At 66.0% G+C, this 18,313-nt stretch overlaps 11 protein-coding genes across 11 annotated transcripts in view; 4 read left to right on the top strand and 7 right to left on the bottom strand.

Annotated features, from left to right (window-relative positions):
• Positions 1–432: 432 nt before the first annotated feature.
• AMSG_00380 (uncharacterized protein) lies at positions 433–1,122 on the top strand (the record flags this gene model as incomplete). The annotated part of the gene is made up of 1 exon (XM_013907205.1): positions 433–1,122. One exon carries the CDS (start codon positions 433–435, stop codon positions 1,120–1,122), a length of 690 nt encoding a protein of 229 aa, XP_013762659.1.
• Positions 1,123–1,142: 20 nt separating this feature from the next.
• AMSG_00379 (NUDIX hydrolase) lies at positions 1,143–1,712 on the bottom strand (the record flags this gene model as incomplete). Its single annotated transcript, XM_013907204.1, has 1 exon — positions 1,143–1,712. The coding sequence occupies one exon, from the start codon at positions 1,710–1,712 to the stop codon at positions 1,143–1,145; it is 570 nt and encodes a 189-aa protein (XP_013762658.1).
• A 360-nt stretch (positions 1,713–2,072) lies between these two features.
• AMSG_00378 (uncharacterized protein) lies at positions 2,073–2,559 on the bottom strand (the record flags this gene model as incomplete). Its single annotated transcript, XM_013907203.1, has 1 exon — positions 2,073–2,559. One exon carries the CDS (start codon positions 2,557–2,559, stop codon positions 2,236–2,238), a length of 324 nt encoding a protein of 107 aa, XP_013762657.1. The 3' UTR covers positions 2,073–2,235.
• Positions 2,560–2,793: 234 nt separating this feature from the next.
• Positions 2,794–6,396, top strand: AMSG_00377 (uncharacterized protein). Its single transcript, XM_013907202.1, has one exon. The coding sequence runs from the start codon at positions 2,863–2,865 to the stop codon at positions 6,013–6,015; it is 3,153 nt and encodes a 1,050-aa protein (XP_013762656.1). The 5' UTR covers positions 2,794–2,862; the 3' UTR covers positions 6,016–6,396.
• AMSG_00376 (mannosyl-oligosaccharide 1,2-alpha-mannosidase IA) lies at positions 6,021–8,333 on the bottom strand (the record flags this gene model as incomplete). Its single annotated transcript, XM_013907201.1, has 1 exon — positions 6,021–8,333. One exon carries the CDS (start codon positions 8,331–8,333, stop codon positions 6,021–6,023), a length of 2,313 nt encoding a protein of 770 aa, XP_013762655.1.
• A 196-nt stretch (positions 8,334–8,529) lies between these two features.
• Positions 8,530–9,994, bottom strand: AMSG_00375 (uncharacterized protein). The gene has a single exon (XM_013907200.1). It carries the CDS (start codon positions 9,911–9,913, stop codon positions 8,567–8,569), a length of 1,347 nt encoding a protein of 448 aa, XP_013762654.1. The 5' UTR covers positions 9,914–9,994; the 3' UTR covers positions 8,530–8,566.
• A 426-nt stretch (positions 9,995–10,420) lies between these two features.
• AMSG_00374 (UPF0468 protein C16orf80) lies at positions 10,421–11,512 on the top strand. Its single transcript, XM_013907199.1, has 2 exons — positions 10,421–10,485; positions 10,857–11,512. Exons 1-2 carry the CDS (start codon positions 10,433–10,435, stop codon positions 11,374–11,376), a joined length of 573 nt encoding a protein of 190 aa, XP_013762653.1. The 5' UTR covers positions 10,421–10,432; the 3' UTR covers positions 11,377–11,512.
• Positions 11,509–12,994, bottom strand: AMSG_00373 (ATP-dependent Clp protease, ATP-binding subunit ClpX; the record flags this gene model as incomplete). Its single annotated transcript, XM_013907198.1, has 1 exon — positions 11,509–12,994. Exon 1 carries the CDS (start codon positions 12,889–12,891, stop codon positions 11,509–11,511), a length of 1,383 nt encoding a protein of 460 aa, XP_013762652.1. The 5' UTR covers positions 12,892–12,994.
• Positions 12,995–13,512: 518 nt separating this feature from the next.
• AMSG_00372 (glutathione synthase/ribosomal protein S6 modification enzyme) lies at positions 13,513–14,536 on the bottom strand (the record flags this gene model as incomplete). Its single annotated transcript, XM_013907197.1, has 1 exon — positions 13,513–14,536. Exon 1 carries the CDS (start codon positions 14,461–14,463, stop codon positions 13,513–13,515), a length of 951 nt encoding a protein of 316 aa, XP_013762651.1. The 5' UTR covers positions 14,464–14,536.
• A 12-nt stretch (positions 14,537–14,548) lies between these two features.
• AMSG_00371 (MORN domain-containing protein) lies at positions 14,549–16,120 on the bottom strand. The gene has a single exon (XM_013907196.1). It carries the CDS (start codon positions 15,961–15,963, stop codon positions 14,566–14,568), a length of 1,398 nt encoding a protein of 465 aa, XP_013762650.1. The 5' UTR covers positions 15,964–16,120; the 3' UTR covers positions 14,549–14,565.
• Positions 16,121–16,861: 741 nt separating this feature from the next.
• AMSG_00370 (MAP kinase phosphatase 6) overlaps positions 16,862–18,313 on the top strand; it is a gene marked incomplete at both ends in the record, with an annotated part of 2,214 nt that continues 762 nt past the window's right edge. The window contains 2 exons of the mRNA XM_013907195.1: positions 16,862–16,875; positions 16,966–18,193. Coding sequence (XP_013762649.1) covers positions 16,862–16,875; positions 16,966–18,193 — 1,242 coding nt within the window. The remainder of the gene's footprint in view (positions 16,876–16,965; positions 18,194–18,313) is intronic.

Below are 18,313 nucleotides of genomic sequence, written 5' to 3'. Positions count from 1 at the left end.
ACTCGATCGATGGTGGGAAGGAAAGGGGAGGAGGGTCCGGCCTGCCTCGGGCGGGACGGGACTCCCCTCCTATGCCCTCCCCCCCCCTTCCCGCTCCCCCCTCCCCCCCCTTCCCGCTTCCTTCCCGCTGGACCTCACCAGGGCCTACCTAGGCCACACCCCACTCGTTTCACACCGAGAGAGGGAGACAGAGTGCGAACCGAACTGGAGATGCTGCGGCTTGTGGTGCTGGGTGCGGCTGGTCGGAGGGCTGGGTTGGGGGCGGTGGCCGGGTGGCCGAGTCGGCGGCTGGCGAGCGAGGCAGGTGGCGGCGGAAGCGGTGATGTGAGGGACGGGTCTGGGCTGGGACATGCGGCGGATGGGGCGAGTAGAAGCCCCACAGGCTCAAAGGGCGGAAAGGAGGAGGAGGGGCGTGCCGAGGCAGTCGTTGCGATGCTGAATCGGACGCTGCGGAGACATCCGACGGGCGCCTTTCTCAGCTATCCTGTGGCGGCGCTCTCGACCTGGGGCGTGCTGTACGGAGCGCTGGCGGTAGCTGGAGTGAGCGCATCGCCGGCAATGGCGCTGGCGTACGTGGCCGGCCGACTGACAGCGCGGCTTTCGTTCCCGCTGGGGGTGGCGGCGGCGGTGCCGCTGGCCAAGCTGGCCCCGATCCTGACCCGGATCAAGGTCTCCGCGCTGCTGGTCACGCCGCGCAACTCTTTCCTCGGAACGGCACCGCGCGAGGACGCGTCGGTCGAGTCGGCGGCAGCGGTGCAAAAGGTTGAGCGCTGGATGCGGAAGCTCGAGGGCCCGATTGACACCTACGGCGCTGCGCTGCTCATCGGTCGGCGTGTGGTTGGCCTCAGCAAGGTTGCCGCGTTTTATGGAGCCATCTCGTACGGCGTCGACGTCGAGGGCATGCTCGCCTCGTGGGGGCTCGCTGCCGAGGTCGGCGAAACAGCCGGCCTGCTGGCCGTCGCCACCGCGGCCAACACGCTCGCGTTCCCAGTCCACGTCGCCGGCGCCGTCGCGGCAGCGCCGCACATGTCGGCCCTTCTGCGGCGGATCCAGGCCGCAGGCTCGATCCGCGCCTTTGTGAGCCGTCCCGAGGCGCGCACCCAGGCGCGTACTGCGTCGTGAACTGCGTCGTAAGCGCCGGCTCACGCGTCAAGCGCTGCCGCCTCGGGTGCGCCGATAGCAGCGAGCATTGTCGGGAGGTCGGCGTACGACGCCGAGTCGACAATGGCGTCGCCGTCAAAGGTAAACTGCCAGTACACCTCCTTGCCGGCAAGCAGATCAGGGAGCCAAAGCTCGTCGTCGGGCCACATGCGGTCGTACGGCACAGCGTCGAGCGGATGCCACTCGGGCGCCATCTCGTCCGACTCGGTCGGCTCGCCGTCCCACTGAGTGCCGAAGAAGATGGTGCAGTCGTTGTCCCACGAGTGCTCGCCGTCGTTGGTAAAAACAAATGAGATGAGGCCGCGCGCCTGCAGATCCGTCGGCGTGATGCCCATCTCCTCCTGCGTCTCGCGAATCGCCGTCGCCCGGATGCTGGTGTCGCCGGCGCTCACATCGGCCTTGCCGCCCGGCCCGTTGACCTTGCCGGCACCCATTCCGCGCTTCTTGAGCGCAAGAAGAATGCGCGATGCCGCCTGGTCCACAAGGTACACCAGCGTCGTGTGCTTCACCCCCGCCCGCCCCACGCCAATGCTTGCGCTTGCCGTCGCCATGGTGGAGTCGGGTGCAATGAAAGTAGAATCATCACCGTAAAATTGTGCCATTGCAACTCGCACGCCGACGAGCGTTTGCCAGCCGCCATCACACGCAGTGCGCCAGCTGCAGAGATAGAAGCGCCCATCGGAATGAGCAAGAGGCAAGAGTGGAGCTTTGAGCTTGTTGATGGCCCTTTCTCGGAGCGGAATCGCCCAGCTGGCAGGCAAGATGGAGGTGTTGTTTGCGGTGACATAGTCAACATCACCCGGCATTGTCAGAAACGGTGATCTTTCGCTTTTTCGCTTGCTCGTATCGTCGCACTGCTCCACCTCCCCCCCCCTCCCCGCCTCGCCACCCCCTCCAATCGCAAGCATGCCGTGACCAAGGACATGTTTTATCTACGGTCATACCGGCCAAGGCATGCCTGGGCCCGGGCAGATCCATGGCGGCGGCCATGGACGCAAGCGCTGTCGATCTGGCGCCCACGGCGCGGCAACAAGGCGGCAGCCGCAGGCAGGAGCCACGGATGGCAATCGTCCTTCAGGCATCGGCAGCGTTCTTGGCCTCCTCGTTCTCCAGCGAGCGGACCAGGTGCTTGACCTGGTACTGGAGGCGAGCGACCTCGGCCTGGAGGGCACCGGTCTCCTCAGCGCGGGCGTGCTCTTCGGCCTCAAGCGAGCGGATGAGGTGCTTGACCTGGTACCGCAGGCGTGCATTGTCCTTGTTGAGCTCCTCCACCACACCCGAGTCCACACCCAGCGTCGACGACGGCCCTGCGCCCGCGCCCGCCGCCACCGCCGCCTCCAGCGCCTTCAACCTCTGCTCAGCCTCTGCTGCCCGCGCCTCAAAGCCAGCCACGTCCATGGTATTCTTTCACTACAGCTGCCAAGGGGAAGGAGAAGAAGAAGTACAGGTACACGTCCAAACCTGTGCGTCAAGTGTGCTCTGCTTGACCAGTGGGGACGCCCCGCCATCCCCCCCCCCCGCCTCCCTCCCCCCCCCCCCCCCCCGCCTACCCCTCCTTGACCCCGTGTGTCGCCCAATCGCCGGCAAAACCACGACCTTCTCCCATCCACCGCCACCGGCACACCTCGCTCACGGCCACCCGCCCAGCCTTTGCCTAGCCTACCTCACGCCACCACCACCAGCTCGCTCCACAGACAAGCCATGGCAGAAGAGGTCGTGTCGCTGGAGGCACTCTCTGCCCACTTTCACCGCCTGCAAGACCCCGAGGCGACGGCGGCCGACCGGACCGAGTCGGACCAATGGCTGCAGAGGGCGCGGGTGTCGGCGAGTGTGTGGACGGCGGCGTTTGAGGCTCTGTCGAGCACGGGCATGGAGACTCCGTTTGCGCTCTTTGCTGCGCAGACGCTGAGGTACAAGGTCTTGACTGCCGCACACCAGCTGGAATCGGTCGATGAGCGCCTGGATGTCCGGGCGAGGCTTGTCGGCCTCGTCGTCGATGCTGCGGCCTCAGTTCCGGGCTCGTCGGTGGAGACGCAGCTGGTGCTGGCGCTTGTTGCGCTGGCGCTGCACATGGGCCCGGCCGAGTGGCCCGATGTCATCTCGGATGCTGTCACCATCTTTACCGAGCAGGTGCCGGACAAGGCCGTCGGCACGCACGCGCTTGTTGTCTTCCTCCGCCTCTTCCCCGAGGAGGTGGCCAACACCTCGCTCCTCCTTGATCCGGCCCTCCAGGCCGAGGCCGAAGACACTTCGCTGGCGCCCGACTCTGCAGCTGCGGTTGTCTCGCTCCTCGGCTCGGTCCTAAGCTCGGCCCCGTCCGAGGCTGCCGCGGGTGCGGTGCTCGATGCCATCGCGCAGTGGGTCCGCTACATGACTGGCGAGGCGCTGGCCGAGTCGGGCGTGGTCGAGGCCATGTTTGACTCGCTGGCCGGCGTCTCTGCGCGCGGCCCGATGCTCGAGGGCCTCGCCGCCGTCCTCCTCAGCATCATCGAGGTCTCCGAGGTGCTCATGTCGCACCAGCTCGCTGATCAGTACGACTCGCTCGCGCCCGAGGAGTACGACGAGATGCTTGAGAGCCAAGCCGAGTATGTCGACGTGGTTGGGGCTGTCTTTCCGCGCATTGTCGCCCTCACCTCGAGCTTTGACGCGAGCGCGCCCATTGCCGACGTCCTCCTGCGGCTCATTGTCGAGACCGGCATCTCATACCAGTCGTACATCCAGGTCCTCAACTCGGACGAGACAATGGCGTACGCCTCGTTCATGGTCGAGCTCCTCACCGTGGACGACGAGGATGTGACCTCGTCGGTCCTCCACTTTTGGCGCATTTTCATCGACTCGCTCGGTGGCGCCATTGCGCACGACAGCATCAACGTGACTGAGCAGCTCGGCGAGCGGTACAATGACCTCTTCCGCACCCTCCTCTCGTACGTCGTCATCCGCAACGCCCTACATCTAGCGTCGCACCGACTCGAGCCGCAGCTCGCCGCCGCTGGGCGCAATGCTGAGATCTCGTCGTCGTCCGAGGCCATCGTCGCCGCCATCGCCGACGTTGCGTCGGCGGGTGTCGTTCTCGGCTGGCTCACTGAGCTCTGGGCCGAGCATGCTAATGCCGACAGCAGCGCTGCCGCAGCGCCAACTGCTGGCCAGCCGTGGCAGCTGCTGTACTCGCCCGGGGCGGCGAGCCTCGAGCCGCGCCTCCTGCGCTCGCTCCTTGCCTGCCTCGCGGCTCTTGGGCCCTCGGTCTACCCGTCCGAGACTACGCTTGTCGGCGCGCTGTTCTTCTCGCTCGATGCAGAGTGCCTCGCCGCAAGCGCCGAGATTATCGAAGCCATGCTCGCGGTGGTCGCCGCCTTTCCGCACTGGCTCAAGGCGCATCCGCAAGCCATCGAGGCTGTCCTCAACTATCTCCTTGCCGCGCTCGAAACGTCGAACGCCGGCGTCAACCAGGCCGCCGCCGCCGCCCTCAACTCGCTCTGCATGCGAGCTCAGGAAGTGATGCGGCCGTCGTTTGACGCGCTCCTTACCCTCTTCACTCGCCTTGTGAGTCAGCCGCTCGCGGCGTCAGGCACACTCGGCGACCTCGACGACTACACTGCTGGCACCATCACCTTTGCGCTCGCAGCCGTGGCCGCGATCATGGAGCCGAGACCGGCGCTTGCCGCGCTCGACGCGCTCCTCTCGCCTCTCATTGCTCCGCTGGCGGCGATCACCGACATGGTCGAGTCGGGAGAGGCGGGCGCGGTCGACGCGGCGCGGACCGGCATCAACCTGATCCACCGGCTGGCGCTCGGCATCCACCGCTCGCGTGGGCAGGCGACCAACTTTGCGGCTTCTGGCCTCGCCACGCCAGCGGCCACCATTCTCGAGCGGACCGGAGGCGTGCTGCACCGTCTCGCTGCTGCCGCCTTTGCCGCTCGCTCGGCCGCCGGCCTGGACCTCCTTGCCGCCTCGTTGCGGCTACTGCAAGTGCTGATGAAGGCGTCACCGCTGGCGGCGTTTGACCTCGTCCGCGCCACCGTCGAGGTGCTGAACGAGCCGCTCGGTGAGGTATACGAGTTCCTCAACGTGGTATTCGATGTATACGCACCGGTCGTCGATCTCGCCTCGCCGCAACGGGCGCTGATGGACGAGCACGCTGGCGGAGAGCTTGCCGACGACGATGCAAGGGCCATTGCCGTGTTTGTGGCCGGCGCTTTCTTTGGTGCCTCGTCGCAACTGCTTGCGCTGTGCGCGCCAGATCCGTTTGCTCTCTCACCGGCTTGGGACGGCGACCGACTTGTGGGCCACGGCACGAGCATCATGGTCTACTGCGACATCTTCATGCTGTTCTTTGTCAATCTCCTCACATACTTTGACTCGGACGACGGGGCAGCGCTGGTGCGGGCGGTCACCTCGCTCGCCCTCGAGCTTGTGGTCACCGACTGGCCAAGCCTCGCCACCCAGGGCCTCGCGGTCATCGAGACCCTTTTCCAGTACACTGCGGGCCCGGAAGCCGAGAGCTATCTCGAGTCGATGCCATCGGAAGCGTTCTACCACCAGCTCCTTGTTCCGCTGGCAGGGGAGATCGGCCCGGCCGCTGTTGCCGCCGCCCTCCACTGTGTCTTCTTTGTCACCGGCGGTGCGGCACGGGTCGAGGACCTTATCGAGCAGATGTACTACTCGCAGCGCGACCAGTTCCAGGCCTGGCTCCACGCTGCGCTCGCCAATGTCGACGACCTCTTGCTCACCACTGACGACAAGCGCCGGATCATGACCAGCCTCTTTGATGCACACCTCCCGTCGCGGCCGGTCTCCAAGATCTTCTCCGACTTGGGCGCCCTCGTCGCCGCGCGCTCGGCCTCGGCGCCACGGTAGTCTTTCTAATCGTCACCCTCGTCGTCGAGGAGGACAATGTTGGCGACACGCGTGCCCTGAAACGCCAGATGCCGCTCGCCAACGAGTCGGCGGAGCCGGAGCTGGATGCGCGGCCCTGCGCGCGCCAGCGCTAGCAGCTCGTCACCAGCCTCGGCGCTCACCATCAGCGTGGTCGGCAAGCTCGCCTCGTCGGCACCTCCAACCCCGATCATGTCGATGAATTCGGCGTCGCCGGGCGAGTTAGCCACAAACAGCAGCTCGGCACCGAGTTGGGCGCGGGCTTGGGCAGCCTTGTCGACAAAGGTGCATCCGCCGCGCCGCGCCAACGCCGTGCCCACCGAGCCGGGTCGCGGCGCGCAGGTAAAGTCCACCGTAGGCACGGCGACGTCGCGCCAGGCTCCCGCCTGCAGCGGCAGACCAAACCGCGCGCCGCTCGCCTCCCAGCACATGGCTAGCGCGGGCGGAAACGCCAGCACCGCCTGGTCGCCCGCTTCGACCACTGTCACCGCGTACCGTGTGTGCGACCGGCCGTGGAGAGGCAAGACAGCAGGAGCCACTGGCCCGCGCCATGCAAACAGCGGCGTGACGCCACTCGCGATGTCTATGTCGGCGATTGAAGTCATGATCACATGGTCCGGCTCGTCAAGCTCGCTTGGCGCGGGCACGACACTGAGGTCGACGTCTGGCCCGACAACGATGGTCCACATCGGGTCACCGGTCGAGGTGGCGGCACAGATGCGAAAGGCGGTGTCGGTGCCGTCGTTGGCGAGGCGGGCCGCGTCGCGATCGGCGAGTCCGGTGTGGAAGGCGGTGTCGAGAGCGAGCCACCCGGCAAACGGTGGCGAGATGCCCGCGGGATGGAGGGCGTTGCAGAGGTGTACAGACGACGGGCGGCTGCGGAGCAGGGCGCCTGAGGCAACGAGGCGGCCGTACCAGTCGCGGCCGAGCAGTGGAATCGGATGGCCTTCGGTGGTGAGGATAAAGCCATCGTCAGCGACGAGGGCGCGCATCTGCGGTGGGAGGTGCGAGAGGTCTGCACGGGGATGGGCGGCAAAGACGAGCCAGGCGTACTTGAGCGTCTCGGAGAGGACAAACGACTCCATGCGGTCGAGACGGAGACGAGAGCGCACGTCCTTGACCGAAGCAAATCCACACGGGCTCCGGGCCACGTCCTCGAGACCGTTAACAATGGTCTCGGCGTGGAGGAGCCAGCGGGCCGAGTCGCGATCGGCGCGGGCGAGGTAGTAGTACGACTCTACGAGCTCAGGACGGAGGTGCCAGGCAGCCGAGCCGGGATGAGTAGCTTCAGGGATGGCGTTGTTGATGAGGTCGAAGCGCTCCGGGAGCATGCCGTGCTTGCGGAGGACGGCAGTGTAGGCCATGGCGATGTCTGCGGCGCGGGCCGGGGCACCGGCGAGGGTGAGGAGGCCCGGCCAAAAGGCACCGAGGTGCTCGGGTCCGACCGGATGAATTAGCTTGCCGGCGGTGAGATGGAGCGAGACGTACCAAGGCCCGCGGGCGAGACGTGACTCTGCGGACGCGATGAGCTCGAGTGCGGCGTCGAGGATCTCGTGGTCGCCGAACAGGAGGCCGGCCTTGAGGCCATACTCGTAGAACGAGTCGACGTTGGAGGCAATGGTGGCCTTGGCCTCTGTCCAAGTCGCAGTCTGGACGTTGATGTGCGAGCCAACGAGGCCATTGACGGCGGCGGCGGCCAGGGCGAGCCATGACCGCCGCGCGGCGGCGTAGTACTTGGCCTCTCCGGTGAGCGCCGAGAGCACACCAAACTCGAGGAGCATCGAGCCGCCACAGGCGGTCGAAGTCTCCGGCGTCTCATCCGGCGCAACGCCGTGCACAAGATGGATCGAACAAAACGGGATGCCGGTATGCGTGTCAAAGGCCGGGAGCATGCGGTCGACGAGAGCCACCGCGAGGTCGAGCAGGTCGTCGACGCTTGTTGACGGACCAAGAACAGCCGGCGCCAGCTCGTGAGCAGAGAGCAGGCCACCGACGATGCGGATGTTTGTCTCAAAGACCGAGACAGTGGCATCGAGGGCAAAGCGCTCTGCCGCCAGATGCGAGGCTCTCAGCGCGTCGAGGGCGAGCCTGGCCCGCGGCGCATCACCGATCATCAGCAAAGTATCCAGAGCATCGACCAGGGTCAGGGCATAGCCTCCAAAGGTTTCCATTCCACGACACGAGAGCGAGCGCAGCTCATCAGCCGGCGCCGCGTGCGCCATGTATCCGTCGACGGCGTGGGCGATGAGGGCCTCAACCCGGCGACGGGCGGCGTCGGCAGCGGGTCCGTCCATGGCCATGGCCGGGGAAAATACTGCGAGTGAGGCCACAACGAGAGCAAGGATGGCGAGAACAGGTAGTCTGTAGGGCATGCGGGTCATGTCGAGTGGGCGGTGGCGAGTGTGGGGAGGAGTGGGGGGTTGGGACGGCGCGGAGCGCGGGGAGGGCGGCCGCGCGAGTTGAAGGCGGGACGGGCGAATTGGGCAGGAGACGGAATGGGCTGTGTTGGGGTTTACGGAGCGCGATGAGGTGGTTAGTTGCGCTTGAGAGCGGCAAAGCGAGCGGCGAGGTCCTCAAAGTCGGGCACGTCTTCATCGCCACCGGCACCGCCACCGGCACCTCCACTGCTGCCCGAGCCCGCACCGCCGGTGGGGGTGCCAGAAGGGGCAATCGGGAGGCCAAACTCGTTGACGCTCGGCTGTGAGGCCGAGGCTGGCGGCGGCTGGTTTGCCGGGTTGGCCGGGGTGTGGCCAGAGGCCTGCAGCTGGTAGCCTGGCGGGAGTGCGCCTGGGCTGACGTAGGCGGGATCGGTGGCCGGGGCGGGAGCAGGCGACGGCTGCGGCGACGGCTGCGGCGAGGGCTTGCCGGCGACCGGCGGGGTGTATGCCGGGAGCGAATCGCTGACAGGCGCCGGGGCGGGTGCAGGGGCGGGCATCATGGCCTGCCGCTGCTGCCAGGCGAGGAACTGCTCGTACTGGGCCCGCTCTTCGGGCGAGGAAAAGTGCATCATGCCCGGCTGCTGCGGGGCCATCGGCTGCTGCTGCATCATGCCCGGGTAGCCGACGCCGGGCTGGCCCATGGGCATAGCCGTCGGCTGGTGGGCAGGCATCGGCTGCAGCGGCGGCTGCATCTGCGGAACCGGCTGGTCAAGGAAGGTCGAGGCCGGGAGCGCACCCGGGGCGGCGGGCATGCCCGGGGCGCCCGGCATGAAGAGGCCGCGCAGGTCGGCGGAGACGCCCGGGCCGCCCGGGCCGCCGGTGCCGCCGCCGGGAGCACCCGGCCCGCCGGGGGCGGGGCCGCTTGGCGGCGGAGTGCCATACAGGTTGACGATGGGCTCGAGCTCAAGCCCCGGGTCAAACTCGATGTTGTGGGCCTTGGCAATCTCGGAGAGGTACAAGTTGACAAGCTTGACCTCGGGGGTCATGATCGAGAGCTTGTGGCGGACCCGCGGGTTGATGATCTCGTTGTCTGCCGACATGGCAGCCTTGGCAAAGTCGGGGCCGTAGCGACGAATGAGCTGCTCGCGGACGATGGGAAGCTCCTTGATCTCTGCCCGCGGGGCGGCCCAGATGAGGGTCTCGACGGCCTCGCGGATGCCGGTATCACACTCATCGCCCGGAGCGGTGACAAGACCGTATCGGGCAAGGAGCAGGTCACAGTAGAGCTCGAGAATCTCATAGGCTTCCACAGTGTAGTCCTCGCGAATGATGTGCTCGACCTTGATCCTCGCCGACTCCTCCTTGCCAGCCTCGAGCAGCTGGGCAATCTCCCTCCTCGCCGCCTTGTTCTTGTTGCTCTTCTTGTTCTGGACGAGCTTGAGCCGGTTCACCGCCAGCTTCAGCTGGACCTTGAGCGTGTTGGGGTTGAACTTGCGTCCCATCTCCACCAATTCCTTCCGTAACCTGGTCTGTTCCGTGGTCAAAGTGAGGTGTCTTTTCCTCTGCCCCCCCCCCTCCCCCCCCCCCCCCTCTCCCCCCCTCCCCCCTGTCTTGCCTGTCGCTGTCGCTCTCTTCGCAAACGTGGAAGCCGAATGACTCCAAACCGCATGTGCGACCCGACCCCTCGCCTTCCTGTCGGTCGAACAAACGATGACACGAACGAACGATGAAACGAACGAACGAACGATGAAACGAACGAACGAACGAACGAACGAACGAACGAACGAACGAACGAACGAACGAACTAACGATGAAACGAACGAACGAACGATGAAACGAACGAACTAACGAACAGACGAACGAACGAACGAACGAACGAACGAACGAACGAACGAACGATTCAACGAACAGACGAACGAACGGCTCAGCGCCAACTGGCTCCAAACCGATGGCGGGCGGTGGGCGGGCGGTGGGGAGGGCGGTGGGCGGGGGAGGCGGGCAACCCGTCTCGTGCATCCACCATGTTCAAGAACACTTTCCAGAGCGGGTTCCTCTCCATCCTCTACTCTATCGGGTACGTCGCGCCACGCCCTACACCTCCCTTTGGTGGCTGAGGCAGTGCCACAGAGGTCGGCTGCCGTCGCCCGCGCCTCCAAAAATTGGCGGTTGCCGAGAGGCAGCCGGCCGACTTCCCCCACTCCCCACAAGGAGACTACGAGAAAGAGAGTTTTTCATGCAGTAGCGAGACAGAGAAACCTGTGCGCTTTGTTGTGATGTGGGTGGTGACAGCATGTGCATGCGTGGTCGTGCAGTGGGCTCGGACTGTGTCTGCGTCGGCTCGCCAGCCGTTGGTCGGTCGGCGAGCGGCAGAGCCGAGGCCGAGGATGATGGGAGAGGGCGACTCACGCGGAGTGAGCATGTATGTGACACGGGGTTGGTGGGTAGGTCCAAGCCGCTGCGGATCTGGGACTCGAAGGTCCGCAATGGGCACATCAAGCGGATCACCGACAATGACATCCTGTCGTCGGTCATCGAGATCATCGGCACCAACGTGTCGACCAACTACATCACCTGCCCGGCGGCCAAGAAACAGACGCTCGGCATCAAGCTTCCGTTCATCATCATGATCGTCAAGAACCTCAAGAAGTACTTTACCTTTGAGATCACCATCCTTGACGACAAGAACGTGCGCCGGCGGTTCCGGGCGTCTAACTACCAGACGACCACCCGCATCAAGCCGTTCATCTGCACCATGCCCATGAAGCTCGACGAGGGGTGGAACCAGATCCAGTTCAACCTTGCAGACTTTTGCCGTCGCGCCTACGGCACAAACTACATCGAGACGCAGCGGGTCCAGCTCCACGCCAACTGCCGCATCCGCCGAATCTACTTTTCCGATCGCCTGTACTCGGAAGACGAGCTGCCCTCCGACTTTAAGCTCTTCCTGCCGGTTCAGAAGCAGTGAGCAGCGCGTGCTCATCTGGTCTCCGGCTGTGCACGTCGCCGCACGCTGCTTGTGTGTGCCGTGTGCTTCCTACCCCTCCCCTCGTTTCGCCGGCGGTCGTTGTCGGCGCCGGCCTCTAAAGAAAAGAAGATCTCATGCCACGGCCTTGCTGTCATCGGCGAGCTCGAGCGCGACGCTGGCATCGCCGCGCACTGCGTCGCGACTCACCCGCGCCACAAGTACGCCCGGCGTGCTCGGGACCTCAAACATGGCGTCGAGGAGCGTTCGCTCCAGGATCGACCGGAGGCCGCGAGCACCCGTCCGCCCGGCAATGGCTTCGTCGGCGACAGCATCGAGCGCTGCATCGTCAAAGACCAGGTCCACCCCGGCCTTCGAGTAGGTGCTGAAGAGCTGCGCGTATTGCTTGGTGAGCGCGTTGCGCGGCGAGGTGAGGACAGCGACGAGGTCGTCGCGCGAGAGCTCATGCAGCGGCGCAATGATCGGCAGCCGTCCGAGCATCTCGGGAATGAGGCCAAACTCGGCGAGATCCTGCGACGTCGTGTGCTGTAGCAGGTGCAGCGCGGCGTGGGCCTCATCGTCAGCCGAGGCGCGACGGCCGGAACTGCCAGCCGCCAGCTGGCTTGCCGGCACTCCAAAGCCGATCGATGAGCTTTGACCAGCGGCGTGCTCGCCGAGTCGGTCGCGGACAAGTGTGGAGAGGCCTTGGAACGAGCCACCGCAGATGAACAGGATGTTCGTTGTGTCGAGCGGAATCATTTCCTGGTTTGGGTGCTTGCGCCCACCCGACGGCGGGACGAGGACCTGGGTCCCCTCCAGCATTTTGAGCAGCGCCTGCTGAACACCTTCGCCGGACACGTCGCGGGTGATTGACCGCGACTGGGCCTTGACCGCGATCTTGTCGATCTCGTCGATGTACACCACGCCGCGCTGCGCTGCGGCCACGTCGTAGTTGCAGTTGGCGAGGAGCTTGGTGAGCACCGACTCGACGTCGTCGCCGACATAGCCCGACTCGGTCAGCGACGTCGCGTCTGCAACCACAAAAGGCACGTCAATCAGCTGCGCCAGCTTGGACGCCAGCAGCGTCTTGCCCGATCCGGTCGGCCCGACCAGGAGTACGTTGGACTTTTCGACCACGGTCTCCACGCCGCCATCGCTATTCCCGCTTTTGCGCGTTTCCAGCATGGCCAGCCGCTGGAAGTGGTTAAAGATAGCGACCGAGAGGACCCGCTTGGCGTGAGCCTGACCCACAACGTACTCGTCGAGGGTGGCCACTAGCTCTGCCGGCGGCACAACTTGCATGATCGAGCGTCGCTCGGCAGCACTAGGCTGGGCGGGCGCATCTGCGGCCTTGGCCAGCTCGTGCGGATTCCACGCCGTGTGCCGCGATGCCGACGGCCCGCCTTCGTGCTCGACGAGCGCCTTGAACTCGGCGCGCAGCCTGGCCTCCGCCGCTGCCACCGCCGCGGCATCTGACCCATTGCGGCTCTCAAGCGGAACGCAGTACACTAGCGGCATGCTCCCTTGGCCGCCGCCGTCCACACACGACCGACAGTGAAGGAGACCAAACTCGTCGACGTCCGGAAAGACCGCCGTCGACGACGCCAGACTGAGGCTCGCCGCGCACGCCGGACATGCCAGCTCCTCGCACGCTGTCACCTCGGCAGCCAGCAACGCTTCGGCCTCGACTCCTCGCGTCAGCCGGGCACCAGACGAGAGGTCCGACTGATCCTGTCACCGACACATGTACCGATTGATTGTGAGTGGCATGTGTGCCTGGGCAGGTCGAGGAGGGGAAGCAACGACAAATTGCGAAAAAAGTCCGTTGGGCGGTGCATGCACCGACCGTTGGCGGCTCACCCGCCACCGCCCCACGAGCTCATACCGGACCGTGGTCTGAGCGCACTGGTAGGCCACGTACCCGCGATTCAGAGTGTTGCCTGCGGACCGAGCGTGCGAATGCGTTTACCAGAGCATGTGGTGGCAGGCGCGGCAGGCCGACCACCGCGCTCGTCCATGATCGGGCGCAGGTGCGGAGCGCAAACATGGCTCGAGTGAAGTGCGAGCAGGTGCGCGTGGCGGACGAGTCGGCGACGATCGGACTAACACACGGCCTCCGAGGTAGGCCATGGCCTGCGGTTAGAGGGCGGCGGCATCATGGGCACCCAGGCGGGCGGCGATGGCGGCGGCAAAGACAGCGGGCGCAGATTGATGGGCGGGGACGGGGGTGGGGGCGGCGGATTGAGCGGCGGCAGCTTCAGCAACAAAGAGGTACGGCTCGATGAGCTCGAGCTCCATGAGAATGAACTCGCCGGTCTCGGCCGAGACAACGCCGTCGATGCGTGCGTAGAGGAACGGATCGGCGACGCCCGAGGCGGCATGGGCTGCCGCGAGAACGCGGTGCGCGGCGTCGACGAGGCCGTTGGGCAGATTGTCGCAGAGTACGATCGAGGTCGAGCCGCCGTGCTCCTCCTGGACCCGAAAGTCGCCCGATTTGGGAGTCTTGACCGCAGCATAGGCGACGACATCGTCACACGCGACGAGTGACCACTCGCCGGCAGTCACAATCTCGTCCATAAACGGTTGGACGAGATAGGCGGCCGGATCGGCGTCGACCACTCCCGCCGCCGCCACCAGATCGTCCTGCGACTCGATGCGGAAGGTGTTGCGTGCCGAGGCCGAGACCGCCGGCTTGGCCACGACCGGGAGGCCGGTGCCGAGCTGCTCGACAGCGTCGGCCAGGGTCATGCTCGCCTCGGCCACCACCGTCGGCACAATAGCCACGCCCGCGTCAGCAAGGGCGGGGAGGTAGAGCGCCTTGTTCGCGTTCCACACCACAAGCGCCGGCGGCGAGAAGACCGGGACGGCGGCCGAGGTCAGCGCAGCGACAAACGCGTCAGTGCCGGCCAGGTGATAGTCCCAGGTGGAGCGGATGACAGCCATGGCGGGCAGCGGGGAGGCAGAGGCAAGGTCCCGCCACGGCACGGGCTCGACGACGATGTCGAAGTCCGCGAGTGCGGCCGCAATGGCGGCATCGGACTTGTTGAGCTCGGGATCGGCCGCGTAGGTGAGGAAGGCGACGGTGGTCATGGCAGACAAGTACTCGCAGCACTGACGCGCAAGGCGGGGGCGCCTTGTTACTAGCGATGATAGGAGTCGATGGTTCCGGAAGACAGTGGCTTGCGCTGGTTATTACTGAAGGGCAGCGACGATGGAGGCGACGGCGGCGGCGACGGCGTTGGCGTCGATGGTCGAGTCTGAGACGGCAAAGGCTGAGCGGAGTGCGTCCGACTCTTCACCGGTGAGGCGGACCTGCATTTTGCGGGCGACTTGGCGGAGCTGAGGAAAAGTGAGCGTACCGGAGCCGCTGGTATCGTACGAATGAATGACGTCGGCGATGCCGGGCCGCTCGGCAAACTTGGCGAGCGCAGCGCGGCAGGGGGGCGTGAGCTCCTGCGCCTGGGGCGGCGCGCGTGAAGGGCTCTGCCGATGGACGTCGCTGCTGCTGCTGGGGCGAGTCTCTTCTTGCTGCTGCGGTGAGGCAAAGCTGACGTGGCGGCGCGACGGTGAGGCGGCGGCGGCGGCAGGCGAAGACGGCGGCGGCGGGTGCGAGGCGGCGGCGGGTGCACTGCTGGGCACGACACGATCATCGCTCTCGCGGCGCGACGGAGAGTTCTGGCTGGCCGGAGTACCAGGCACGCGCTTGGTGGCGGGTGTCGAGGGCATCGGGGCCGAGTAGAGGTGCGCGTCGACAGCGGCAGCGTAGCGGAAGGCGTCCGAGCCCGGGTTGGGATCGTGGACGACGCGGCCGGACGACCATTGGACGGTGTACGACTTGCCGAGCGCCGAAGCGAAGACGCCCTCGCCGTGCTGCAGGCCGTCGGCCCACTGACCGTCGTATGAAGCGCCGTCTGGCCAGTAGAAGACGCCGTGACCGTGAGGCCGACCGTCGCGGACGTCGCCGACGTACTTGCGGCCGTCGATGTAGGCGATGGATCCGCGACCGTTGGGCTTGTTGGCTGCGTAGCTGCCAGAGTGAACACGGTCGTCTGAGGCGTAGCGGGTCTTTCCCTCACCGGCCATGACGCCGGCCTCGAACTCGCCAATGTAGATCGTGCCGTCGGCAAAGACATACGTCCCGCGCCCGTGCATGGCACCGGCGAGCCACGATCCGGTGTAGACCGAGCCGTCCGGATAGGTTGCGGTGCCGTGGCCCGACGGCACGTCGTCGGCAAAAGTGCCGGTGTAGACCGAGCCAGAGGCCGCACGGAAGGTTCCCTCGCCGCAGCGGGCGCCCTGGGTAAACTCGCCATCGTAGCGGCCGCCATCGGGCAGAGTCAGCACGCCGTGGCCATGCGGCGCGCCGAGCGACCACTCGCCGACATACCGAGCACCATCAGCGTAGGCGTATTTGCCCATGCCGTGGTACTTGTTCCGCTTAAAGGTGCCAGCGTATGACTCACCGCTGCGCATCTCCAGGAAGCCGTGGCCGTGGCGCTCGCCGGTCGCCTGCAGCACCGTGCCTTCAAAAGACGAGCCATCGCCGTACTTTTCATCGACGTAGTCCAGTCTCCGCGACATCGACGCCATGATCTTGTCCGTGTGATTGATTAACCGAGCGTGGGTGTGAGCAAGCGCGTGGGCGTGGGCGTGGGCGTGGGCGTGGGCGTGGGCGTGGGCGAGAGCGAGAGTGATGGAGCGAGAGCGAGAGTGAGCGTGTGCGTGTGCGAGATTGAGCGAGAGCAGTGCCACACAATGAGAAGGTTCCTCAGGTGCAGGTTGGTGTCTGGTGGGAGTGCGCGGGTAGTGGTAGGGGTAGGGGGGGGTAGGGGCAGGGGGTAAGTAGGATGAGAGGGTATGTATGTGGCGTGTGTGGTGTAGTGCAGTGTGTCGGTGGTCCTGCTCGTGTCGGTGGTCCTGCTCGTGTCGGTGGTCCTGCTCGTGTCGGTGGTCCTGCTCGTGTCGGTGGTCCTGCTCGTGTCGGTGGTCCTGCTCGTGTCGGTGGTCTCAGTCAGGTTCGCCGTCCTGGCACTGTCTCTCCTGGCTCGGCCAAGGACATGTACACCAATGCCATCTGTCATCACGCCGACCATGAGTATGATCATTCCCCTCCTCTCATCCCTTGGTCGTTCCATGTTTCCATGTCATCAAGCCCATGATACGTACCCGCCCGACCAACATCAACCACGAGGACGGCTGCCACCACGGCTACCACCACCACGGCTACCACCAGGTACTACACACGGTCACATACCCCACTACCTCCCCCCCTCCCTCCTCCCTCCCTCCACCCTCCCTCCACCCTCTACCCTCTGTACACTCCACCTCTCCACCTCCCCCCTCCCCCCCCCCCCCCCCCTCCTTACACGCCCTGGACATGGAGCCGGAGAGGAGGTCGGCTGGGGCCAGGGCTACCGACTCGCCTGTCTTGTTCTTCACAGCCTCGCAGAGGGGTGCATCATTGCTACATCATGACGACACAAGCAGTATGGGCGACGACGGGTTGGTAGCTAGTGATCATGGTCGGGGTCAGGCTCGTAGTCGCTGTACGGCCGGTGGCTCCTCGGTCTTGGGCCGTCCTGCTCCGCATAGTCCGGCAGGCACAGGCGCAGGCGCCTTGGACGAGAGTGGCGTTGTTGGTGCTGGTAGTACTGTTACTGCTGGCGAAGCTGGCGAGGTGGCGGCGGCAGGAGAGAGTGCAAGGAAGGTGCGGATTCCGTCAAAGAGCGCGCTGCGAGGGCCGACCGATTACTCCAACTGGTTGATTCCGGGCACGGTGCTGCTCGGGGCTTATCCGGGCTCGCTCGATGACCATGTTCATCGCGAACAGCTGCTGGCCATTCTACAGACGGGCGTGACCGCGTTTGTGTGCCTGCAAGACGAGATTGACCCGTATGCCGACCCTGATGCTTGGCGGAGCGGGACGGCTATCCGGCCGTACATCGATGACGCGCGGGCACTGCTGATGGAACCAGAGCTAGGGCTGACACAGAACGACGCAGCGTTTCTCTACTTTCCCATCCCGGACTGCGGCGTCGCTGATGACGCTGACGTTCAGCACTTTGCACGGCATCTACACGAGCGGGTCCTCGCCGGGGACGTGCTCTACATCCACTGCTGGGGTGGGCACGGCCGAACTGGCACCATCGCCTGTATCTTGCTTGCGCTGCGATACGGGCTCTCTGCACCACAGGCCGAAGAATGGGTCCAGTACGCGCACGACACCCGCGTGTACCCGCAGGACATGCGCTCGCCGCAGACAGCCGTCCAGCGGCTGCAAGTTCGGCGAGTGATCGAGGCGTTGGAAACGGCGGGCGGGCGTGGTGGCTCAGCCAGTACCGCGAGCGAGCGGCAGCGAGCGACAGGGCGGCCGTCGACCGCGCCGCGCAAGTGCGTCACCTTTTCCGACCTCTCCAACCAGACGTTTGTCATTGGCGAGGGCAAGGTGAGCGCAGGGCCCGGACTACGTGGGTCGTCGGCGTCGGCATCGCTCCGCAGGTCGCGAGCGGTCCGGGCGCACCTCTCCAAGCGCAACAAGTCGCGGCGGGCGGCAGGCGGGAGCGCACGAAGCGGGAGCGAGGGTGGCCGGCAGTCGCGGCGGGCGCGGCCGTCGTCGGCGCCGTCGGCGCGGACGGCGCCCAGGCCAGGCTTCCAGTTCCGGGCCTCGGGCTCGACGTTTACTCAGCCGAGCGAGTCTGCACTCTCGCTGGCGGTGGTCGGCGTCAAGCCGCGAACGACGCGGCCAGGCTCTGCAGGCTCGGTGCGCGGGCGGCGGCGGGCGGCGTCGGCGTCGCAGCGATACGCGCACGTCCAGGCCAAGGTGCAGACATGGAGGGGCCGAGCCGGAGGCGGCGGCCGGCGTCTGCCGATGCGGCGCAGCGTCACAGGGTGGCCGCAGCGCGCGACACGGTGCCCTCTGCCCCGCCTGCGGTCGGCGGCA

This window comes from Thecamonas trahens, assembly GCF_000142905.1.
Source record: "Thecamonas trahens ATCC 50062 unplaced genomic scaffold supercont1.2, whole genome shotgun sequence".
Lineage (NCBI taxonomy): Eukaryota > Apusomonadida > Apusomonadidae > Thecamonas > Thecamonas trahens.
Note: the sequence above shows the minus strand (reverse complement) of the source record. Positions and strands in the feature narration are given on the sequence as shown.